Here is a 25219-nt window from a genome sequence, read left to right on the forward strand (position 1 = left end):
ATCACATCGCGTATATAAATAAATCGCGGTTCATTATTAGTCGATCGCATTTAATTTTCTAAGCGATAGAAGACATGACCAACGTACCAACGTTGCCTCTCGGGTCCTACCAAATACCCATTGTTGGTATTGGAACATTAACAGTAAGTTGTAATAGTGTTGATGTAACTGTGATATGAGACATTGTTTAGTGAATCTCGTGGTTTTGAACAGGTACTTGTTTGTTTTCAAGGTCAAAGCAACATGATAACATTCGATTTTTTAAAATTTTTTCCGTAAATTAGTTATATTGCCGTGTAAGAAGGAAAAGCTCCAGTATACGAGGTGTGTTCAAAAAGTACGGTGGTTTTAGCACATACATTCTATCTTCGATATTTTTTTTGTTATGTTGGTACACAACATAACAAAAAAACATATATTCGCAGTTTCAGCCAATTTGCACGATCTTGATATGCTCAAAAAGGTTATAACCGGTGACGAATCATAAGTATATGGCTATGACGTCGAAACCATATCTGGGGAGGAATAATTTGAAGGGGAAGAAGTACTATAGGATAATAATAGAATCAGGATATGTTTATGAATGTTTAATGAAATAATTAATGAAGTCATAAATAAATACATTCCAATTAGACCTCTCAAAGTAAATCCAAAAAAGCCATGGTTAAATAACATCATTTTTAAGGATATTCAAAAAAAGCGAAATCAAGATTATAATCACTATCATGTGCATAATAATGGACTTAAAAATATGATACGAACAAGAAATTGCCTCGTCGAAGTCTACAAAACAATTTTTTAAATATATAAAACTCAAACGTATCCACTATGGGTTGACACAGCTTTCATAAACGAGAATGATAGAGACCCATTTTAGCAACATCCCGTTCTATTGCAGAGATGTCGAATATAATGAATGAACCACTAGAAAATGGTAAATTGCCAGAACAGTGGAAATACTCTATTGTAAGACCATTACACAAGAAAGGCGATACGCACATAGACAGCAATTATAGTCCAATTAGTTTAACATGTCATTCATGTAAATGTGGATTAACGCCTTTCTTTTAAAATAATAATACTATATCAGGGCTTGAACATGGTTTCTTACCTCGGAGATCAACTATCACGAAGCTACGATAAAAATCAGCAAGAAAAGTTTTTGGCAAATTCCTCAAAATCTTTTGCTTAAGCCAGAACACTATGTGATTAGAGGAGATCTACTAAGTCTTATTGCTTCATTCCGGAAAGATCAAGTACTAGTAAATGGCAGTTTGTCAAATAGGCATAAGGTGTTTAGTGGTGTTCCGCAGGGATCAGTTCTTGGGCCGTTGCAATATCAAAACTTCAATCACACTGTTTGCAGATGATACAAAACTCTATGCGAATCCTACTGAAAATTATGATGACCTTCCGATAGACCTAACAATGAAATTTGGTCCAAAAAATGGAAAATGAAACTAAACGAAGAGAAATACAATGTTTTGACTATTGAAACAAACAGAACTGAGTATCGTTATACCGTTAATAAAAAGAGCTTGCGACATGCAGAACAACAGAGAAACCTTGGAATTATGATATAATAATTATGATAAATAAAAATATAAATCTTTTTATTAAAGACATTGCAGTGCTCGAGCGCGTTCAAAGAAGAATAACAAAACATCCAATCCATTTATCCAATGATTTCTATGACTTCTAGACTTGAAAGAAAGACGATTACGTGGCGATCTAACTGAGACTTACAAGATGATACAAAACTATTAATCATGTGAACTGAGCATCTACGAGGTCACTCCAAAAAATTAACCAAAGAAAAGACTGCCAAACTGCAGAGAAAAAGCTTATTGTGCAACAGAGTGATGTATACCCGGAACTGCCTGTCGGAAGACGCAGTGTCAGCAACAAGTACTATTTTTTTCAAAAACAAATTCGACAGAGACAGGCATGAGAGTAGATACTCATTATAATCAGAAATCCTTTTTTCTTCCTTTTCCATTAAATAAAGAAACGTTTCATTTTGAATTCGCACGAATTGAAATAAGGTCCAAAATATAGGTTCTAAAATTAACAGATTTTTTGGTCGTAGCTTAATTCATCTTCATTTTTTCTTGGGCATTTTTTGCAGTAAATAGAAAATATACGGGGTGTTAATATGGTTTGTGTATTTAACAATTAAAAATGATTGGCCCTAATATGCTCCCTCGTGCAACATCCAGATTACTTTGGAACATCTTTGAGTATTTTTTTCTATTAAAGCCTGCTCCGCTCATTCAATACTTCTCCAATGTTTGTATAATAAGTGCTAATTCACTGTTTTCACGGTGTTTGCCATATACTGTCCTGGTTTTAAATATTTCAATATATGCGGTGCAATTTTTAGGTGACCGATGAAGATGCACTGGAAAAAATGTTGAACACTGCTTTGGAGGCCGGTTATAGACATTTCGACACAGCATACTTATACAGGAACGAACATCTTATCGGCAAAGTCCTTAACAAGTGGTTTACATCGGGAAAGGTCAAAAGAGAAGATATCTTCATAACAACAAAATTGCCAGGGGAGGGTATCTACCCAGAGGGGTAATATTACGGAATTCGATGTATATATAGGCTGGAACTTCTTGCTTTTCGCACAGGGTGGAAAAATTCCTGAAGGAATCACTGGCTGCCCTACAGTTGGACTATGTAGACCTATACCTAGTTCATTCCCCAATTCGAATCAAACCGTTGAACGGCAAAGGATTTGAAGCAGCAGAAGGATTGCCTACGGATCATATAGGCGTCTGGCGTGTAAGTTATATCTACAAACTTAATGTCGATCAACATAGCAGAGGTTTTGCAGGAATTGGAGAAGCAGGTGAAGGCAGGTCGTGCCAAAACCATCGGCGTCTCGAATTTCAATCAGAGACAAGTGGAGAGGCTTCTAAAAGTGGCGGAAATTAAACCAGTCTGCAATCAAATCGAATTGAACGTGTATCTACCTCAACCTCAATTCGTGGAGTTCCTCCAAGCAAACGGAATCGTCGTGGTTTCGTATTTTTCGTTAGGAAATCCTGGAGTGAGAGAACAGAGAGTTGAATCGGGTTGGTGGTGCGTAGTTTGAGTATGGTACTCGGCTTAAATTGACGTTTGACTTTATTTAGGCCAGCTGGTGTACCTGACATGTTGACCGATACCACAATAAATCGAATAGCTGTCAGGCACAATAGAACGCCGGCTCAGATTTTGCTGAAATCTCTGGTTCAAAAGAAAATCGTTGTGATCCCGAAAAGTGTCACGCCCAGCAGGATAAGGGAAAATTTGCAGCTGTTTGATTTTAACCTAGACGCGGAAGACGTGGAAGCTATAGCTGGGATAGCGATCGGCGAGAAAGCAAGATTGAGCCAGATAAAACGGTATGTGTTGGACGTTGGCTATTCGATCGATTAAGTATAACGTTTTCAGGTTGCAAGATCACCCGGAATATCCCCATCCCGTAGTAGAAGCCTAGTCAAAAGAGATGCCTCCGCATTTTTGTTATAAATATTTAACTAATAAATGCGTACATTGAATTTGTATTTATTATGAACCCGGTTTTGGCTAAGGTCTTCCTTAAGTCCAGTGAACAGTTTTACTCAGTGAACTTAAAACAATCATTAATTAATTGGTAATCTATATTTTCATTTATGATTGTTATTTCTTACTTAAAACAAATAAAAAAATGCTTTTTTGCTCTGAAATTGTTTATGTTGTTGCACTTAAGAATACATTACATGTGAACCACTGGGAAAAAACATTAAATAATGTATAATTTATACATAAATATACAAAAGAAAGTTCAAATTCGACAAAAAACAACTAAAAGTAGATTGTTTTCCAAATAGAACATGATTTGATTAGAAAAAACGCATAATATTTCATTTTTGGTGATATACATTACACTTATTACAAACGTAAATTGTGTGGCTGTGGCAGATTCTACATCTCCTTCGGGATTTATTAGCATGAACAACTATGAGGTGACCTTGATTATCATAACGCACTTGATCTATGGCAGGTGCAAGATTTCTTTGAGAAATTGTTTTATCAGTTTTTAAAAGTCGCAAAGCAATGTAAGCATTAAAATCTACCTGGGAAATCTTTTGCTCGTTGACAATATTATACAATTTCCATGCATTCACTACTAAAGTATCCAGTCAGTTACAAAATCAAGGCCACCACCATTTGTTCCCAAATACTTGGCACCTGTAATTAGGAGTTCCGTTGTTATGTAAATCTACCCCACCCATATATCTATTGTATTGGGCAATTACATAAGGTTGGGGCATATTTACGTCTTTCCGTTCTTTTGTATTATAGCGTTTTACCTTTTGGACAAGATCTACACTAGAAACATTACTTGCCACAGTTACAACTGAATTGTCGTGCCAACGGACGATATAAATTTTTGATTCAGATTCATATAATGAAGGATAGGATACGCGGTCTTTTTTTCCAAATCATTTACAATTTTCCCTTTTTACATTTATTTGTTCCATTTTCCCGAATAGTACCGGTGGCAAAATGACTATTACTTTTTAAATGTACAAACAGTTTGAATGATGGCAAAAAATTGCCAAAAAGAATTTGGTGATTTGCTGGCTTATCTACAACAGAAAGTAGACTCATGACAACGTCACCGCCAAGACCAAGGTCAGAATGAGCTTTATTTTGAACACCATCAGAGCAGGAAGTGAATAAAATAGGTACCCATCAGATGAACAAAGGCACCAAAGCTTGAACCCAAAACGAACTGGCTTACCCCTTATAAACATTTTGCAGGAATGACTGCCAAAGTAAGGTACAATTTGTTGAAAGAAAATATGCCAAACTGAAGATTTTTTTTTTGTTTATTACATCAAAGAAGGGCCTAACTTTTGAAAATTTATCATTTTTATCCAACAGATTATTTTTTTACAATTTTTATAAGTACAATTCCTTTGTCTTCATCAATAGACCAATAACGCTAAATATGTGGCAATGAATGATCACCCGAGAACATCAAAATGCCTACAAAATTTAAAAGTGCATTTTTTGACAACGAGAATTCATGGCGGTTATTCTCTTGAGCATATTTTACCGAAAATTTTAAAATTAAATCAATCACTTCGTCATCAGAAAACACAAAAAATATTTCAAGCGGAGGTTTTCCAGAAAGCCTATTGTTTAGTTTCTCAAATGATCTAAATTCATCGGATATAGGTGTGTGAGTGTACTCAATCTGACCTTTCTTCCATTTGACAGTAGAAGCAAGCCTGCCGTTTGCAGAAAGCATTCGTCTTCTTTTGAATTCCAGGGTTTCATCATCCGATGAGTCCAATTCAGGTTCAGTGCTTGATGAATTACAGGACTGTTGAAGGACAGCTGTACCATTCGGCGTATATAACTCGAAAGTTCCAACTACATCAGTTGGTTCCCCAAGCTCTTGTAGATTTATGTTATCGTCAGTCAAGGTATCCACGTCCGGTGGAATATAGACCCCGTTAATATGTTCTGTAAATATTTTTTCACGTTATTTTTAGCATAAGTTTAAGGGCATAAAATGTAAAAACACTGCGAATACAGCACTTTTCAAAGTATTCCTTGAGGTATCGCAAAGAGGTCCCAAAATTTGCGACATTTGGCTCAGATTGCGCAAGATATTTGACAATTGTGCAATATTTTCAACAATTGCGCAATTTTTTATTTCGATGACCGCGAACTATTTTCGTAAGTACTGAACGTAGATATTGAAAAATATGACTAGCAAATCTTTCTAATATTTCAGATTTAACAAATTTGTCAACTTTAAACGCGTTTCTCAATAAATTCATAATACTCCAATAAAGCCAAAATTTTAAAAATACTTTCAGTGCTTCGTTTATCAGAAATGTGTAAAATATGTTTTTTTTTCAAAGCTATTGTCTGTCTAAAAGTGGATAGGCGCAATCAAGTCTCTTATAATTGCTTATAATTTCCCTTAATTAATGTTTATAATTTAATTAAAACAAGTAGAATAATAGATTAATATTTGACCTACCTAACATACCAAGTATATTTACAGTATTTCCGCTATACTATGAATTTTTGATAGTTTGTCTGGTGTGAATGAATGTCGTTTTAAATAACGAAAATATTTGGCATCCTTATCTAAAATAAAACATATTTAAACTCACCGAGAGGATCGAATTCTTATCGTTCCGTATATAAGCGGTTTACTATCGTATTTAATTTTCAAATCATCAGAAATCATGACCAGCGTTCCGACGTTGCCCCTCGGGGCTTACAAAATACCTATTATTGGCATTGGGACGCTAGCAGTAAGTACACATATTTTTAATATTATATTAAATTAAGTTTGGGTATATTTTAACAATTCATTCTATAAATAGTATGTTACCTTACCTTACCTTACCTTACCACGTTATTTTTGTGAGAGCTAATTAGATGCAATAGCTTCTCGAATTTTAACAGCAAAATATAACAAAATAGTCAATAAATAATTCCGGATAGATGCACATATAATAATAATAATAATATTAATAATAATAATAATAATAATAATAATAGTCTTTATTTTCTAATATCATATCAATATCCAATGGAAATCTGCTCAGTTTACAACAAGAAGAAGATGACAGTCATCTTGATTACAGATAACTCTAAATATTTTCATATCATATGAAAATGGTAATGATTTACCTGATATTCTTCTTCTCGAAATTCATATGATCTCCAAACCATCGATGGTTTGTTAGTTTCTCCCCTGGCAATATGTCCTACGTATTCCCACTTTCCTTACTTCAAGTTTTGACAATATCGAAAAATGCCATTAAAAACAGTCCTGTTGTTGTTTGGCGTTATGGCCATATTTAATCACTATATTACAATAGGTGACTGATATCTGATTCTTCTGATATGATATCATGTTTAATAGGTTCGTTAAAGAATATGGGTTTTACTCACTTTCCTCACTTTAAGTTTTGGCAATATCGAAAAATTTCATTGAAAACAGTCGGTCACAACTAAACCCTACGTTCAGATATGCAATATAATCAGTTTATATGGAAAAAATACAGTGAATAACAAAGAAGAAACAGCTAAGGAGAAAGCCATTGACACATTCATGACTGCAATGCAATAGGTGACTGATATCTGATCTGATATCATTTTTTCTAGAACTAGTATACTGGGTTCGTTAAAGAATATGGCTTTTACTCACTTTAAGTTTTGACAATATCGAAAAATACCATTAAAAACAGTCCTATATTGGAATAGGTGACTGATATCTGATCTTCTGATCCGATTTGATGTTTCCTAGTAGTATACTAACTTCGTTAAAGAATATGGCTTTTACTCACTTTCCTCACTGTAAGTTTTGATAATATCGAAAAATGTCGATAAAAACAATCGCTCACAACGAAAAACTATGTTCAAATATGCAATTACGTCAGTTTATATGGAAAAAATACAGTGAATAAGAAAGAAGAAACAGCTAAGGAGAAAGCCAACGACACCTTCATGATCCTGTTAATATTTGGTATCATTTTCATGGTGAATCGCTATATTGCAATAGGTAACGGACGAGCAGTTACTCCAAAAAACCCTGGACACTGCCTTGGAGGTCGGGTACAGACATTTCGACACTGCGTATTTGTACAGGAACGAGCACCTTGTCGGCAAAGTCCTCAACAAGTGGTTCACATCTGGAAAGGTCAAAAGAGAAGATATCTTCATCACGACAAAATTGCCGTTCGACGGCATCTATCCGGAGGGGTAATATTCTAAAACTTAATATTGGATTAGCGGTACAAACTCACATGTCGCGTAGAGTGGAGAAATTCATCAAGGAATCGCTGGCCGCCCTTCAATTGGACTACGTCGACCTGTACCTAGTTCATTTCCCTATTCGGATAAAACCACTGAACGGCAAAGGGTGGGAACACGTCGAAGGCTTGCCTACGGATCACGTAGCAGTTTGGCGGGTAAGTGAGGCCGGGAAACGTGTAAGCACCACTACAGCAACGAGTGTGTTGCAGGAAATGGAGAAACAGGTAAAGGCAGGTCGCGCGAGAGCCATAGGAGTCTCCAACTTCAATCGGAGACAAGTGGAGAGGCTCCTAAAGGAGGCGGAAATTAAACCAGTCTGCAATCAAATCGAATTGAATGTATATTTACCGCAAACGCAATTCGTAGAGTTCCTACAAGCAAACGGAATCGTCGTGGTTTCGTATTTTTCTTTAGGAAATCCAGGACTGAAGGAGGAGAGAGTTAAATCGGGATTTTGGTGAGCACTTTGAGTATGGTCGCCGACTTAAGCTGAAGATTGAAATTATTTAGGCCAGCCGGTGTACCTGACGTATTGGCAGATCCTACGATAAAGCGTATCGCCGATAAACACAAAAAAACGCCGGCTCAGATCCTGCTGAAAGCACTAGTTCAACGGAAAATTGTAGTGATTCCTAAAAGTGTCACTCCCCGTAGGATAAAGGAAAACTTCGAGCTGTTCGATTTTGATCTGGACGCGGAAGACGTGGATGCTATAGCAGGAGTAGCCATCGGCGAAAAAGCTAGATTGGGCCGACTAAAGCAGTAGGTATATACGACATTCGGTGGATAGAGCGTTCAGTTTTCAATGATTTCAGATTGCAAGACCATCCCGAATATCCTCACCCTGTTTTAGATGACTAACCTGGGGCCTCAATTTTTGTAATATGTCAAATAAAAAATGTCACCAATCGGCCATCTTTTTCGTCTTATGCACCGCGTGCTGCAGGTCTCGTTTTAGTTAATCACTGTCACCTTCATTTCTCTATTAATAGACATTCAAAAAATTCAATACTTCAAAATTTCAATATAAACGATCAGTATGGAAATATTTTTGAGTTCAACACCTGAAGAAGTCGATAAAGACGTCTATGCTATAATAATTTTAGAAGCTATAATCATAATATCTTTATTTTCCAAGTCGTCTTTAGATTTAGATTTAGATAACTATTCGATCAAAATTAAATAATAGTTCGCTTCGTTGGTGCTTGTTAATAAATCAGTAAGACCCTATTTGAGTCTATGAAATCTTGAAAATAACATGAGCATTAAAACAAGAGTACTGTCTGCAGTTGAATTTAACAGCAAACCATTTAAATTATATTGACATAGATAATAAAATAAGCTTAACAAAATAATCTTCTAAATGTTTAAAATCGTGGCTGGGCGGCGCAAGTTCGTAGAGCGTAGCGTGAAGCAGCTTTCTATTTCCGAAAGAAGCCGCTTCGGGCTTTCTTGTTCTGCGGTCCACTATGGAACTATCGCAAAATCGATGCAATTATATTGTGCACACACCCTGTATAAAGCGTCCTTCACGTATCGCCGAATTTCAAAGTCACGACAAACTTTGATAAATATAAAAAGTTGTACAAGCAATAACGATTTGCAATGATATTTTTGCAAGTATCTCGCGCACCCTGTATGATGGACGAAACCTGAAACTCTCCTTTGACACAATTTACGATACTGCATAAACCAAATTATCCCATGTTTTATGGTTTTTCATTTATGGCTAATAATTTAGAAAACAAAAACGTCCATTTTCAGAGGCTATTTGATTTTTTGCCCAGAGTCGACACACCCTGTACACAATTGAAAATATTTCGGTTATAGCGATATATATAGAAAAAATTCAAAATAAAATGAGCGATTATTTGAAACATTAAATGTAGTTTTTAAATATTTATATAAAATGTTTCTAACCAGATGTTAAAATATGTATATAAAATAATTAAATATTACAGAAAACTATGCGTATTGTTATTTTTCAAGTGCCTATAACTCTTAATAACTAAGCAGTCCCTTCAATTTCGCTATATAGAGTTTCGACTGTATATTATATTTGAAAAAAAATCCAACATTGCGCAATTTGCCATATTTGACGATTGTGCAATATTTTCCACGGTTGCGCAGTTTTTTATTTCGATGGTATTTAAATATTTAAGAAATTTATGAACTACATTTTGTTTGTTTTGTAAATTTATCAACTTATGTTTCTATATTATCTATATACACACATTTCTATATGTCACATTGGAAATTCTTGTTAATATTATGAATATTATTTTATTATATATATTATTATTATTTATTATTTTATTGAGAATTTTATTTTTCTTATTTATATTTTGTATTTTATTTATTTAAAATTTTACATATTTGCCTCAATCAATATTTATAATTTAATTAAAACAAATGAAACAAAATACGCATGACACTCGGAGAAACAGGAACTTATAAGTCAATAGGAAACCACCATAATTAGTTCAAATTAGAAAGAATTTATAAGAAGACTTTATGATTTACTTGGTTATCGATATAGTATATTTTATTAGATAAATAAATTAACATTTTTTCTTAATAAATAAGCTGATCATGCTTTGGGGATTTGTTTGACAATCCAAGTTATAATTGGGGATCTTTATCTAAAATGGGAACCTTACGCTGTAAACATATTTCAACTCACCGAGTGGATCGCCTTCTTATCATTCCGCACGTATAAGTGATTTTTTTTATCGTATTTAATTTTCAAATCATCAGAAATCATGACCAGCGTTCCAACGTTGCCCCTCGGGACTTACAAAATACCTATTATTGGTATTGGGACTTTAGCAGTAAGTCCACATATTTTTAATATTACAATAATTTAGGTTTGGGTATATTTTAGACAGTCCAAAATTTATTCTGTAAATAGTATGTTAATCATTAGTTGATAAATTAATTTGAGTACAGACGATTAAAGTTTAGTTTTGATTACTTTCCTATTAGCATCGAAGGGGAATAGATAAAAGATGCTCTCGAAAGATATCGTGGATATGTTAAGTCCGTTGGAAACTAATTTCCACAACACAGATCTAAATATTGAAATGAAACTATTACAATTGAAAATCAAGGGCGATTCAATAAGGGTTTCCACATTAAAATAATAAAAAAAACTCGGGAGAATATAAAAATATACAAACATTTTTATTCGCCATTTTAGATTAGTGTATTACAATTAGTTCACTTTTTGACTTTTTGACACAATTCAGGTTCTATGTCGGCTATTTCGCGTCTAATCTCCTGTTTCAAAAAAAATCTAGGGGAGTAAGATCACATGATCGCGGCGGCCAATAGATATCGCCGTTAAGTGAGATAATCCGACCAGGAAACTTGCCCCGCAGTAATTGCATCGTTTCTCTGGATGCGTGACAAGTGGCTCCATCCTGTTGGAACCACAATTCTTCAATGTCCATACCTTCCAACTGCTCCCAGAAAAAATCAGATGTCATGTTTCTGTAGCGAACACCATTAACCGTAACAGCGTTCTCCGCATTATCCTCGAAAAAAAAGGGCCAATTATTCCTAAGCACCAAAATGCGCACCATAAGTTTCGCATTTGGCATTTTTCTCTAGAACCCTGTATAATACGAAGTATATCCGAATATCTACAAAACTATACACAAAACTGCAATAATGATTTAATTTATCGTAGGCACTAGGTTAGTATAAAATACTACAATTTACAATAGCAAAAATTAGGTTCACTTTCCATAAATAAAACCATATATACGAGGTCTATTCAAAAAGTAATGCGACTTTTAAGTGTCAGCAAAAAGTATTTATTTATTTCTCAAAATTAATGTTATCCCATTCAAAGCAATCCCCCCCCCCATATATATAATACACATGTGCCAACGTTTTTTGCAATAATCGAAGTTGTTCCAGGATTTTTTCTTTATCTCCTCATTAGTTCCAAACTTCCTTAATTTCGTGGGTTTCTTGAGTTATGGGAACAGCAAAAGTCATAGGGGACCATATCCGGTTACTATGGTGGCTGAGGCACGATTGTGGTTAGGTTTTTGGCCAAAAAGCTAGACACATCGCAAGAGTTTTGCAGCACATAAAACTTTATGTAAAAAATAGTACGTATATTTTTAGGTTACCGATGGAGAAGCACTGGAAAAAATGTTGAACGCTGCTTTGGAGGTAGGCTACAGGCATTTCGACACGGCATTTTTGTACAGGAACGAACACCTTATCGGCAAAGTCCTCAACAAGTGGTTCACGTCGGGAAAGGTCAAAAGAGAAGATATCTTCGTAACTACAAAGTTGCCATTTGATGGTACATATCCGGAGGGGTAATATTCTAAAATTTAAGTTGGTATTGATTGTACCGACTCTTGTCTGGCGTAGGGTGGAAAAATTCCTGAAGGAATCATTGGCGGCCCTTCAATTGAACTACGTCGACCTATATTTAGTGCATTTTCCAGTTCGGATAAAACCGTTAAACGGCAAAGGACTTGAAGCCGCTGAACCATTGCCAACCGACCATTTAGGCGTTTGGCGGGTGAGTCCGATCTGGAAACCTGCAAGCGAGCGATATAGAAACGGATATTTTGCAGGAAATGGAGAAACAGGTGAAGGCAGGTCGCGCCAAAACCATCGGCGTCTCGAATTTCAATCGGAGACAGGTGGAGAGACTTCTAAAAGAGGCCGAAATTAAACCAGTCTGCAATCAAATCGAGTTAAATGTGTATCTACCACAAACGCAATTCGTGGAGTTCCTTCAAGCAAACGGAATCATCGCGGTTTCGTATTTTTCCTTGGGAAATCCTGCACTAAAACAGCAGAGAATTCAGTCGGGATTCTGGTAAGCAGCTTGGGCAGAAATTTATTTGTATTTATTGTATTTTCTATGTGACACATAAATTTTCCATATGAAAACCTTTGGTTTTAAAAATTACAAAAATTTAATAGAAATAAGGAGCAATTTATATAAAAAAAAGTACGTTATCGAGAGCTGCCCTAAGTATATATAGGCAAAAGTAATTAAAAAATGAATAGCTTGATTCATTTTGATCCATTTTGTTTAAATTTTATGTTTTTTTGTGGTGCCATCGATATTTTGCAGAAATTTTAATACTGCAAGTGGGCTATGACCGCTTCGTTAATATCAGCTGTTAACAGCTAACGTCAACAGCTACTGTTAAACATAGACGCCGTCGTAGCTCTCGAAAATTCAAATTTTCAAGGTTTTTGTTAGGTGTTTTTTTAATATTATATCGTCAATCTGTTTAGATTTTTTGATATATGAAAATTAGAGATTATTTTTTTTTTTTTTTTGAAGGTTACTTTAAATAGTGTTAAACAATTTGTATAAATTTAAACAAATGGTAAATTAAAAATTATTAATTTAGGTAGATAAAAATTTTTGGACATTTTGGACACTTTTATGGGTTATGTTGTGAAATTAAATATGCCTGCCACAAAATTATCAGGTTGGTTTTTGAGATACAGGGTGAAATCTAAAACTATCCATTTTTTATATTAATTGGAAGTTATTCAAGCATTTCAGAAATATATATTAGTATAAAGTTGCCTTGAAATTTTTTTTTCATATTTTATTTTATTCGTAACAGTAGGCCATGATTGATCTACAAAAAATATCCAATACTAACATAATATTATACCTAAAACTGGTGTTCAAATTGGAGTCTATTTTTCTTATTTTTTTAATGGCGTTTAAAAGAATGATTCGTAGAGTTTTGAAAGTTAAGAGCTTTGATTTCGGGCACCATCTTGCTGAAGTTATATATCATTATAATTTAATTTATTATTAATTATAATTAAATGTCACGGCCAACTATCTGCTTAATATTATAATAACATAATATTTATCAAATTAATAAGACATTATTATTTATAAAATATATATTTTCATCCTGTTCTTTTTGTATAGTAATAATTGCTAAGACATATCTTATTTTTACTTGATTTAGTTGATTGACTAAGGCTTACTACTACAAATAAAGTAAAAAAAAAGAATGTTGTGCTTAATTTTGAAAACAACTTTATACGGATACATGTTTTTGAATAGCCTCAATGATTTCCAATTAACGCAAAAAATAATATATAGGGTATTCCATTTAAAAAAATATATGTTTGCTTCATAACCACCCCACTAGATTCTACGGACAAACTCCTATAGGAACATTTCTTAAACTTTTCAACTCTGATAATTTTCTTCACAGTATCTTTAAAAATAATTGATATACCCCGTAAAACTGTCCAAAATGGGACGCCCGGTACAGTGTATTCTCCATTTTGACACCATATATCACTTAAAAAGCACTTTCACGCTTTCTGGACCACTGGCAGATAGCTTAAGCTGACGGTTGAATACATTTAGGCCAGCGGGAAAACCTGACGTATTGGCCGATCCTACGATAAAACGTATCGCCGATAAACACAACAAAACACCGGCCCAGATCCTGCTGAAAGCTCTGGTTCAACGGAAAATTGTAGTGATTCCTAAAAGCGTCACTCTCAGTAGGATAAAGGAAAACTTTCAGCTGTTCGATTTTGATCTAGATGCTGAAGATGTGGAAGCTATAGCTGGGATAGCGATCGGCGAGAGAGCTAGATTGGGTCAATTTAAACCGTACGTATTGGATATCGGATGATCGAGAGATTAATCGTAATGTTTTTAGATTGCAAGGCCATCCGGAATATCCTCACCCTGTATTGGACGGCTAAATTCGTCTCGGTATTTTTTGCAATAAATGTGGGAAACTCTGAGCTTTTTCCATTTAGCGTTCAATTTCAACCATACTGACCTTTTGCAATCCTTAAGGGTTGATTTAAACTGTGAACTATGCTTTGTTGACCACTTCGTTAATCGAATAAACTAACCTTTTTTAATTCTTTCTTTTAATACCAAAAATTTATCTTTCGATCGGACAATAAAATATCTTTATCTCACTTATTATAATCCACCATTCTGATCATTTCATGATCGCCCTACGGGAACTCATGAAACAACTACCTAAGAAAAATTTTGCGGAGGTTCATTGTCAGCTATAACTGCAAATTCCGACATTCGACCCGTAAGACCTCGCGGCTTTCACCAAACAACATGGCCGCTGACAGATCGTCGATGTTGGGATTCAATTTTCAGACAAAAGAGGAGTTAAGTTTTTGTTCTTCATGCCCCGAATTCTGTACGTATTTTCTCAAAAAGAAATAAAAAAATATGTTACTAAATAGCATAAAAATATTTATTTTTCAATATTTGCGTATTAGCCGACATAAGATGCCTCACTGTTACCATTTTAAGGAACTTGATTTGAGAGGATTACCACTTTTAAAAATCGTACAATAGATTAAAATATTGTTAATTATTAGCAGAACATCAAAAGTAATAATTTCATTAACTAACTACAATTATTTTTGCTGCGAATTTCCACAAATACGGGGTGCGTTCAAAAAGTAAGGTGGCTTTTAAGATTTCTCAAAAAGTATTTATTTATTTATCAAAATTCATTTTAAATTACACACCTCGTATATCATGTTCATTTGAAAACACGCATGCCGCTGTAAAAACTTGTGCGATTCTATTTATAACTTGCCAGCGAATATGGCGATAAAATTGGAATAGATAAACCATGGTTTGACCGTCAAATTTTATGTTTTTCAAGAAGGAAAGCTTCAACGTTAAAATACGAACAAGTAAATATACGAACAAACAAAAAGTGTAATTTCACATTAGTACCGTTTAGAATTTAGAATATATCCTTATTATTATACAGGGTTTCTCAATAATTATGTATACAGGTATTGGAGTTAGTGGAAAAGGAAATCTGTATTTGGATATCACATATTCTCCGGAAGCTCTTTGCCTAGTTATTTCCGGAATGCCACAAAAAGGACCATAACAAATACAGTAAAGCGGCACATTGGAGCGCACGTCTCATTTTCGAAATTTACTGCCTCTTGCTGTGAAGTCCCCAAAATAAATGATATTAATTTCATAGGAAAATAAAATTTTAATTATTACGTATTGATTTATTGCACTTTACGAATTTTTTTCGTCTAAAATAATAAATAAATTAAGAAAAACGTCTTTATTTTTCACGCGGCGCAGGGCAGCTGGGTTGATGACTTAACCGAGCAAGTAAACAAAAATTTACAAAAAATATCATAAGCAATTAAGTGAATGAGCTAACAATAAGAAAAGATTAAAACAAAAATAAAAAAAAGGACAATAATTAAAGCAATAAAATTGACAAGGCTAGTTAACATTTAACAACAGTACAAAAATATAACTTATATAATTTCTATTAACAGCTAGTTAACAGCAAGTGTTTGTAATAGGAAACAATCGGTATTTTAACATTGTTGATTGAAATGTCGAGCAGCTTACTAGCCCAATTTTTAAAAGATCTCAGCAGCCTCAGATCCGAATTGAAGATAATAAAGAAGAAAGGTCCCAGAAGAGAACACCTCTGTCCAACACTGATGCCGCTGATCTTCTATTATCAACCTCTACTATCTACTTTCTAAGGAACTAGAAATTATTCTGATTGTTTGGATTGGATTGGGCAGAAAGTCATCGAGAACTGTCATCAGAGCTGTTGAGGTGCCTTACGAAAGTCTATCGAAATAACGAATTAATTGTCTGTAAGTTAACTTTTCAAACACAATAAGCCGACAATAACCTACTGAGTCTAAGATCAGATACATTTTTTGGGGCACTAACTTTAACTAAAGAAATGAAGAATGTGCAAGAATGAAGAAAATCTTTATTAAAAATCTAGATACACTAGGGCGCAAAAAAAGTTAGGAAGTATCATCAAAATTATTCACGAAAATGGATTTCTCATTTCAATAACAACTTTACTTATGAAGTACACTGTATATAAAATATTGCAAAAAAAAACAGAAACTTCTAACTAAAATCCATTTTGTTCTCTAGCAATCTTCTTCGAAATATTAAACTACATTCATTGCCAGTAAGATGCAGTACAATATGACGCAACTATGACGTATCCGAAGTCCAGAATTGTTGGCTGAAATATATTGGCGTGTGAAGCAAAAGAAACGCGATCTTTAAAGTCAACTTACCGGTGATCCAGGCTCTGTAAGCGGGAACGCTGGAGTAAACTCCCGGGACACCGGCCCTGGCACATCCTCCTCCAAAGGACACGATTCCCGCCAATTTTCCGTTAATAACCGCCGGTCCTCCGGAGTCTCCCTGGCAAGCGTCCTTACCGCCGGCATCCAGGCCTGCGCACCACATCCTGCTGGAAATAACGTTTCCGTAAATGCGACGACAGTTCGATTGCGAGACGACTGGCACCTAAAAATTGAAAATGTTCTTCCAGAAATGAAAAAAAAAAAAAAAAACCTGCCCGCTGCCAGTTTCAAAATGTCTCTTTTTTGAATGAGCTTCTACAACACTAAATGAATTTGCACCTGAACGCCGAAAGGTAATAAAAACTATATTGGGTGACAAGATGTGGTGAAATAAATAGACAACGAGATCAAAGAAAGAGATCCACTATACCGAAGATTTGTAATGGGGAGGATATAGGCATAAAAGGAGTCAAGTAGGATCATTAATCCAAGTAAATAATTGGCCTTTGTTGTTCTCTGTAAATCCTAATTTTTTCTAGATATTCCAGTCGACATTTCCGAATTCTAAAAGATTCCGTTAAAACTTGCCTCTTGTCAATTTTTTAAAATCTAAAGCCCATGTGTTGAATACACTTCCATAAGGTATTTCTGCCACATTTAACACCGGTTTCATCTTTTTCAAGCCTAATTATATCTTGATCACAGTTGATGTTGGAATTTTCGTCAATGTGGCCGTTTCTTCTCAAGATGCTTGCTTGCTGGCACCACGTTCAATGAGAGTCAAATAAACATTGTTTATAACTTCCTTGGTCTAATGAGATACACTAGACTCGCACATATTTCTATTATACACGAGATAAGAATGATTACTAATAAACTTAAACTGAGTAGTATACCAAACCAAAGAATATTAAACACAGGTAGGTATACAATTATTTTCTATTACGGACCACAATTTTAGCTGAATTAAAATTCCGAAACTTTAGGTAATAATCTTGTTGCATTGTATGCTAATGACCACGATGGGTAATTCCATTCAATAGCAATTGGTCACTTTCTTATATTTATGAACAGACCATAGTTTGTAAATACTACATTTATCGTCGAAACAATTGTCATGTGAAAATATATAATTTCGTGAAAATCTGAACTTTTAGTTGTTATTTATTTTGATTTTTTTACTTATTAGGTTATTTCGCACAGCCTATCAGAAAGACAGTGGTCCAATTGGTTGAACGACTTCAAAAATTCTATCCCAGTATTTAGTTCTCGAGTGTGACGGAATTAACCGATTGCGTATGGTTGGTAAAGTCATCACTGAAATAGCAGGTGGTATTTGAAATACACAAGTTTTTTCCAATTAATTGCTTTTGATGGTAAAAGTGAAGGACTGCCGATTGATACCATTTTTTTTATTGCAGATATGAAAAAATTGTAGGTATATAATATAGCAAAAATATAGAACAATCTAACCTAAAGTGCCTTAAATATCGATCAAGATATTGGGTTGTTCGGAAAGTCATTTCGTTTTTTTTTGGGGAACCTGAAAAACAGTTTTCGTATAATGAATAAATAGTTTATTAAATTATATATTGGCCATTCTGGTCCAACACCTTTTGCCATCTTTCTGGCAGTAACATAATTCCTCTCTCATAAAAGTTTTGGTCCTTGCCGGCAAAAAGCTGGTTCAGGTGGTTTTTGACGTCTTCATTTGAGGTAAAGGTTTTGCCATCCAAAAAATTTTGCAGGGAGCGGAACAAATAGTAGTCGGAAGGCGCCAGATCTGGAGAATATGGTGGATGTTGCAGTACGTCCCATTCAAGCTGTAAAAGTTTTTGGCGAGTGACCAAACTTGTGTGAGGTCTCGCATTATCCTGGTGGGACACTACACCCTTCCTGTTGATTAATTCGGGCCTCTTCTCTTTAAGTGAATCATTCAATTTGTCCAGTTGATGACAATAGACTTCTGAATTAATCGTTGTATTGTCCGGCAAAAGCTCAAAAAAAACGATTCCTTTGACATCCCACCAAACGGAGAGCATCACCTTTTTTTGGTGAATGTTGGCTTTTGACACGCTTTGAGTCGGTTCACTTTTCTGCTCCATGACCTCTTGCGTTTAACATTGTTGTATACAACCCATTTTTCGTCCTCAGTAATAATCCGCTTCAAAAATGGATCATTTTCTTGACGTTTGAGGAGCGAATCACACACGTCAACGCGACGACACAAATTTCGCTCGGTAAGGACATGGGGCACCCACACATCGAGCTTCGAGGTTAAGCCCATGCCTTTCAAATGGCCATAAACAGTCGAATTCGACAAATTTAATCTCTCACCGATCTCTCGTGTGGTTATTCGCCGATTTGCATCAACTAATGCCTTTATCGCATCTTTGTCAGCTTCGACCGGCCTTCCAGACCGTGGTGCATCTTCGACACCAAAATTGCCGGATCGAAATTTTGCAAACCAGTTCTGGCACTGGCGTACTGTTAACACGCCTTCTCCATACACATCCGTCAATTTTTTCTCACTTGGACAGCATTTTTACCTTTTCTGAAGTAAAAAAGTAAAATATGACGAAAATGCTGCTTATTGCTCTCCATATTTAAAAGGACACCAACCAAAAACTACTGCGTAGAATTAATAGAACTTTTTCACACACAAGCCTTGCAATATCAGCTCTCAAGACATATAATGGTTATGCGGCTTAAGTGTGAAGTTGGTTTCGAAAAAACGTAATTAAGTCCTCTGACGGGAAAAAACGAAATGACTTTCCGAACAACCTTATACTATCTTGAACTAATTTCTAAAAGAATAACTAATATTTGACAGGTTTTCTGTCATTCTTTGGTGAAAGTAGCTTTTTTCAGCGAAGCAGCTATTGAATTCTCCCATTCTTTCGATGTTTTTGATGTGTTTGCCTTCTTATCCGCATCTGAAAATATTTCAGTTTTGAGAAGGGCAGGTTTTATATATCTGTACTTAATAAAAAAAAATAAAAATTACGAGACTGGAATGTTATATGTTTAAAAAACAGACTTCAAAAATCTCTACATCCGCCTTTTACGTAAAGGCTTGATTTGACGCTGATAGTACTCTCTAGTGATCTTAGATGCTAATCTCCACGATGATGTAGGTATACATTTATGTATTTCATTTAATTAAATACAAACCTTATTAAACTCTCATCGGTAAGATCTCTTTCATGAGAGTAGGTACGATCGCCCGCAAAAAAAAACCTAGAACAAATACCCTAAAATTTTTCCTAGTTTTTTTTTGCTCGAGATGGTACCTACCATCACAATCAGCCTTGAAAAATAGGAAACACCTTTTCATGTGAAAATTGTACGTTATGAAGGGTGATTCCTAAAATTAATGCTTTGTTTTTGGGGACTGATTCTTGCATCAATTTTAAGAAAAACAACCTACAACCAACTATACTATATAACTAAAAATATAATTTTGTTCTGGGGGATTTTCTCTAACATTGTTTACATAAATAAAAAATTAGTTTAGTTTGAAGAGAAAGTGGATTTTATTTTTGTTTTCAAAAACTAAGCAATAAGATACGAAAAGAAGTCTAGAATCAAAAAGATATGTAATCTAAAACGTGTATAGGTTACAAAAAAGTCAGTTTTATCTTAACTCGGTCAACTAAGCAATCACCATAATATATATTTTATTAAATTATATTTCTTTGCTTTATTTACATTACATTTACGTCTCATTTATTTTTAAAAAACATAATACCTACTTACCAAATATTAATTTGGCCAATTTTAATTTTGAAAATTTCAACTTTTTCTTCATGCTCAACCAAGTAAATTTCATTGCAAATTCATTTGAAATCAACAGGGTCAGAGCTTGCTGTCTCATTCACCTAGCAAAATAATAAAAAACAAGGGATGATGTTGGTAGACTACACAACAATGCTTCGTTCAGCTTAGAATTTATCAAATATTATGTTATATATTACCTTAAAGCTGTACTTACATGAATTATTTGTTTTTAAGTAATAATAAGCACAGCACACAAAATACTCAAAATAGACGCCAAGTCGCCAAATAAACAAGGCTGAAAAGATGGCGGACGACGAGACGGAGGGGAAGCCGACGAGACTCGAGCGAGTCCGGCACGGCACGACCGCAAGTAGTTGCGTCATTGGTTGCAGCTCCGAACAGTATTGTCAAATGGGATTTTATAAACAAGTATATTATTTTTACGTTTTTGTATTTTTTTACTTAGATTTTTTATTAAAAAAGCTTTTCTTGTCTAGTTCGTGTCCAAAAATAATAAAAACAAGTTGATTTTAACGGTTTGATTTCGGATTGGCCAACATTGACGTTGATATAGATGTGCACAAAAATGTTGCCAACAAAATGTCTTATAAAACACCAGAAATCTAAAAAAAACAAGTATTTTCCTTCCCAGTTGTTCAAAATTGAACTTTTTAGGTTTCGTTTTGTTTTACGGTATTTCACTTTTTTCCCTTATTTTCCTTTTTTATGAACGAGGTTAACGCCAAAATTTCCCGGCCTCACATAGATGCAGCTCCAGTATCATGATAAAACTTTGTCTTTTTTTAAATATGTATCTTAGTATGCTACGAAAAAAAATTGAAGCCTTGCGTCGAATAGTTTTTTATTGACAGCATTTTAAACAAGACGGGTCCGAAAAAATGTCGCACATAACGCAAATTGAGTATAGAGCAGTCATAAAGTTTTTGACAAAAAAAGGGTTAGCACCTATAATTATTAAAGAAAGGCTGGATGGTGTGTACGGCCAAAGGTCTCCTTCGTATTCTGTAGTGAAAGAATGGGCAAAACATTTTCGAATGGGGCAGGAGTCTCTTGAAGACGATTCAAGAACTGGTCGATCAGTGGAGGTCATAACGGAAGACATTGTTTCGATTGTGGAAGAGGTGGTATTGAGTGATCGACCGTTATAGGTCAAAGAAATCTCAGAAATTACTAAGCTTTCTGATACAAGTGTTCGTCGATTCCTGCATGATCCTTTAGGTATGCATAAGGTGAGTGCAAGATGGGTTCCTCAAAACCTTTCGGCTATTCGGCGGATATACTGGGGATATTGTATGCTATCTGGCCTGGAGTCTTCGTTCTTACCTGGACGGCCCGTAGCTCGGTAGAACCGAGTTCGGAACCTTCGTAGGTATCCCCCCATCCGGACACAGTAACCATTTCTCCGGCTGAGTAAGATCTACCGCTGAAATCCATGGCCAAAGGCGTCGCGTACCCAGTAGTCACCACCGAAGCAAGATGGATGATCCCTATGTCGTAATCCACTGCGCTGGCATCACGATAATCGTACTTCTCGTGGATCTTGTAAGACGCCGCGGAAATTCGTTCACCACCGCTTTGATGTAGCGACGATCCAAGTCGAACGCTCAGTTGACCAACGGAGGTTATAACATCGGGTTCCAAACAATGCGCGGCGGTTAGAACGGTCCTGTTGGATATCAAAGCTCCTCCGCAAATTTGCAGTCCGTTGCGTAATACTGCCACTTGGTACGCGAAGTCTCTGATGTCCACTGCGACACCGCCTACTATGCGACCTTCGATCCTGGTACCATCGGTAAGGTTGAAGGTCGCGTCATGGTCTCCTAGAACCGATTCATCGTAATTGAGGACTCGTTGGATGCGGTTTTGGTTCTTTACTTGGTGGGTAGACTTTTCAAAATCTGAACTTTTAGTTCTTATTTATTTTTTTAAATGGATTTTCATCAAATAAAAGCAACACGATAAACATTGAGGCAGACTATACTAAGTAGATTGCGAGACAATTTCGGTTAATCCAGCAGGCTGGTAAATAGTAATCATTGTTATAATAAAAGAAACATGTAGCTACTTACCATGTGCCAATAAAGTTCTAATAAAAATATGTTGTTATAACACAAAATTATTATCTAATCAATCCTAATGTAATATATGTATATGGAAATGGAAATTTAAAACCAATTTACTATATCTACAGAGACCGATTAGTTTCGTTCATAGTTGAGAACTTTTAAGCTGTCAATAAAAATGTCGAGTGACTGTCTAACCATGCGCTTTAAAATCCTGAGCATTTTGAAAAATCTAAAATTGGGATAATTATATTTTTGTTCCCATATAGAGTAGTTAATAGAATCTAATTTTCAGACGAACTCTTAGATCTTTGAATTCTGGGATGCTCACCCAAACTTATTGAAAAAAAAATAACGAATTTGAGGCGCTCACTCACCCAAGCAATGAACGGCAAGTTCAAGCACGAGCAAGATGGTCAGCATGTTACGGTTTGCGTTTCTCTGGCGATAATTTTAACCATTGGAACATTACGATAATAATTTACACCATTTTTTATCTATTCCGATACGGAGGTGACTAACATCAATATAAATTTATTTATCTGACAGATTTCATAGGATTATCATCTATTACAAATTATTCTCCTGGAAAATGTTCGTATTTCTATATACGTTTGTCAACAGCGGTCATCTTCCATTAGTGGGTAAAAAGTTATTAAATAAACATCCTAAACAAAAATTTTGGCGTTATTTCCCATAATTCCACACACCAAGGTGTAGGTTTTTAAAATAAAATTTGATTCCCTGCTACCAGTTCCTCCATGGTATCTACGGAGTTTAGGGAAATAGAAAACAAAGAACACTTTTAAAAGATTTGTATTATTATAATATATACCAGCACCAACTTTATCATACAAACAAAAGTACAATAAAGAAATTATAAGTTATAGAATAGGAATAGAATAAAACCTTGCGCATCCACCATAAATTGCTATATTTCAGTAACTACTTCCAAATCGATATTCGGTATTTTTTTGGAGACAAATGAAGTCTTTACCGGGGTTTAACGTGGTTCGTAAGGCACGTTTAATGAATTCATATAAAATTTATAGCCATTTGTTAATTAGACACGCGGAAAATATTTTTGCGCATCCATTTAGAAATTTTATTATTACCACTACTAAAGGACATAAAACCGTAGAAATCCCTAATTTATGTGTGAAGAAAAGATCTTATAAATGGCTTTTTGTCATATTAAACACATTGAAAAATACGTTGGTGGCAATATTAACAATAAGTTAATTGCTAAATGCATTCGGCAAACGTCCGTCACTGAAACACCATATAATATACAGATTACAGAAAAAAAAAACTTTAAAAGTGGCTTTTTTACTTGATTCTTTAATTTTTTTAGCTGAATAGTAAAAGGGAGGCGGTACATGCTCAATGTACTTGCATTGCCAAAGAAACTGGCGAATGCAAACATATTGCGGCATTTATCCACCAAATAAACAATGACCGGAGTGCGTCTAAAACGAGTGTTCAGCAAGAGTGGGGATTTCCATCAATTAATCATTGAGCAAAAGAAAAATATTCTGGAGGAGCTACGGTAAATGATCTTTTTCCTCAAAAAGCGCTTAAAAATCCTCCTCAGCCACTGCACTTGACTTTGGAAGACTTTGACGATATCGAATGCCCACTGGATCATATTAGTGAGGAAGAACAAGTCTGTACGGTGGTCATGAATATATGTCTCGAAGAACGACAGGTAGAACTAATATCAGAGTGTACGAAAAAGGTGATTGCTTGTCTTTTAAAGAGTGCTGGTCAGTGTATCACCATAGGAAAAGACAAGTTGGCTCTGTCATCTGAGATAGCACAGTTTTACAGAGACCGGATACTATTAGACAGTGAAGAAGTTTTCACATTGTGTTTACAAACCACACAACAAAGCGAGACCGTAAAATGGTTTGAAGCAAGACGTGTACGCATAACGGCCAGCGCAAAAGCTCATAAGATAAAAACAATAACTCGCACTTCAGCTGAATCTTTACTACAGGATTTTCTGCGTCCGAAAAGTTTAAATTATTAAATTAAATTATGGATTCAGAAAAAGATGAATTTGAACAATTGCTTGAACACCATATGGACAATACAGCTGACTCACATGAAGTGATATTAGTCGGAGACTTTAACGCCAGAGTGGGCAAACAAAACACCAGTAATATAGTAGGTCGACATGGAGAGGATGCAATTAACAACAATGGCGAACGACTAATAAACTTTTGTCAACAATACGCCCTCAAAATAAACAATACATTCTTTGCACATAAAGACATCCATAAATTTACTTGGTACCAGCATACAAGAAACCTAAAGTCTATTATTGATTATATAATTACTAGACAAACTTCAAACCTGCAAGTGCGAGATGTGAGAGTCAAGAGGGGTGCGGATTGTGGATCAGACCA

The 25219-nt window shown here is 35.0% G+C and overlaps 5 protein-coding genes across 5 annotated transcripts in view; 4 read left to right on the forward strand and 1 right to left on the reverse strand.

Moving 5' to 3' along the window:
- On the forward strand, nucleotides 1–3554 carry LOC132699585 (dihydrodiol dehydrogenase 3-like). The gene is made up of 6 exons (XM_060666384.1): nucleotides 1–143; nucleotides 2384–2583; nucleotides 2640–2793; nucleotides 2846–3093; nucleotides 3147–3398; nucleotides 3448–3554. The coding sequence occupies exons 1-6, from the start codon at nucleotides 75–77 to the stop codon at nucleotides 3491–3493; spliced, it is 969 nt and encodes a 322-aa protein (XP_060522367.1). The 5' UTR covers nucleotides 1–74; the 3' UTR covers nucleotides 3494–3554.
- A 2660-nt stretch (nucleotides 3555–6214) lies between these two features.
- LOC132699618 (dihydrodiol dehydrogenase 3-like) lies at nucleotides 6215–8855 on the forward strand. Its single transcript, XM_060666438.1, has 6 exons — nucleotides 6215–6320; nucleotides 7577–7776; nucleotides 7832–7985; nucleotides 8040–8287; nucleotides 8341–8592; nucleotides 8646–8855. The coding sequence occupies exons 1-6, from the start codon at nucleotides 6252–6254 to the stop codon at nucleotides 8689–8691; spliced, it is 969 nt and encodes a 322-aa protein (XP_060522421.1). The 5' UTR covers nucleotides 6215–6251; the 3' UTR covers nucleotides 8692–8855.
- A 1733-nt stretch (nucleotides 8856–10588) lies between these two features.
- Nucleotides 10589–15012, forward strand: LOC132699811 (dihydrodiol dehydrogenase 3-like). The gene is made up of 6 exons (XM_060666712.1): nucleotides 10589–10661; nucleotides 11968–12167; nucleotides 12223–12376; nucleotides 12432–12679; nucleotides 14219–14470; nucleotides 14520–15012. The coding sequence occupies exons 1-6, from the start codon at nucleotides 10593–10595 to the stop codon at nucleotides 14563–14565; spliced, it is 969 nt and encodes a 322-aa protein (XP_060522695.1). The 5' UTR covers nucleotides 10589–10592; the 3' UTR covers nucleotides 14566–15012.
- Nucleotides 15013–15918: 906 nt separating this feature from the next.
- Nucleotides 15919–23301, reverse strand: LOC132698928 (trypsin beta-like). Its single transcript, XM_060665255.1, has 4 exons — nucleotides 23186–23301; nucleotides 22069–22565; nucleotides 16933–17167; nucleotides 15919–16877 (listed from the first exon to the last, which is right to left on the reverse strand). Exons 1-4 carry the CDS (start codon nucleotides 23229–23231, stop codon nucleotides 16801–16803), a joined length of 855 nt encoding a protein of 284 aa, XP_060521238.1. The 5' UTR covers nucleotides 23232–23301; the 3' UTR covers nucleotides 15919–16800.
- LOC132698927 (trissin receptor-like) overlaps nucleotides 22519–25219 on the forward strand; it is a 105531-nt gene continuing 102830 nt past the window's right edge. Inside the window, exon 1 of the mRNA XM_060665254.1 lies at nucleotides 22519–22623. The gene's annotated coding sequence lies outside the window, so the exon portion shown is untranslated. The remainder of the gene's footprint in view (nucleotides 22624–25219) is intronic.

Source organism: Cylas formicarius, unplaced genomic scaffold (assembly GCF_029955315.1).
Source record: "Cylas formicarius isolate icCylForm1 unplaced genomic scaffold, icCylForm1.1 PGA_scaffold_3__17_contigs__length_32017465, whole genome shotgun sequence".
NCBI classification, from domain to species: Eukaryota; Metazoa; Arthropoda; class Insecta; order Coleoptera; family Brentidae; genus Cylas; species Cylas formicarius.

Excerpts from the sequence above, each read along its gene's own strand:
- LOC132699811 (XM_060666712.1), top strand. The coding sequence starts at position 10,593 with ATGACCAGCGTTCCAACGTTGCCCCTCGGGACTTACAAAATACCTATT. Across the intron at positions 12,168-12,222 it reads GATGGTACATATCCGGAGGG|GGTGGAAAAATTCCTGAAGG; the intron begins GTAATATTCTAA and ends TGTCTGGCGTAG. Across the intron at positions 12,680-14,218 it reads AGAATTCAGTCGGGATTCTG|GCCAGCGGGAAAACCTGACG; the intron begins GTAAGCAGCTTG and ends GAATACATTTAG.
- LOC132699585 (XM_060666384.1), top strand. The coding sequence starts at position 75 with ATGACCAACGTACCAACGTTGCCTCTCGGGTCCTACCAAATACCCATT. Across the intron at positions 144-2,383 it reads TTGGTATTGGAACATTAACA|GTGACCGATGAAGATGCACT; the intron begins GTAAGTTGTAAT and ends TGCAATTTTTAG. Across the intron at positions 2,584-2,639 it reads GAGGGTATCTACCCAGAGGG|GGTGGAAAAATTCCTGAAGG; the intron begins GTAATATTACGG and ends CTTTTCGCACAG.
- LOC132699618 (XM_060666438.1), top strand. The coding sequence starts at position 6,252 with ATGACCAGCGTTCCGACGTTGCCCCTCGGGGCTTACAAAATACCTATT. Across the intron at positions 7,777-7,831 it reads GACGGCATCTATCCGGAGGG|AGTGGAGAAATTCATCAAGG; the intron begins GTAATATTCTAA and ends CATGTCGCGTAG. Across the intron at positions 8,288-8,340 it reads AGAGTTAAATCGGGATTTTG|GCCAGCCGGTGTACCTGACG; the intron begins GTGAGCACTTTG and ends GAAATTATTTAG.
- LOC132698928 (XM_060665255.1), bottom strand. The coding sequence starts at position 23,231 with ATGCTGACCATCTTGCTCGTGCTTGAACTTGCCGTTCATTGCTTGG. Across the intron at positions 17,168-22,068 it reads CCGAGCTACGGGCCGTCCAG|GTGCCAGTCGTCTCGCAATC; the intron begins GTAAGAACGAAG and ends TTCAATTTTTAG. Across the intron at positions 16,878-16,932 it reads TTACAGAGCCTGGATCACCG|CCAACAATTCTGGACTTCGG; the intron begins GTAAGTTGACTT and ends AATATATTTCAG.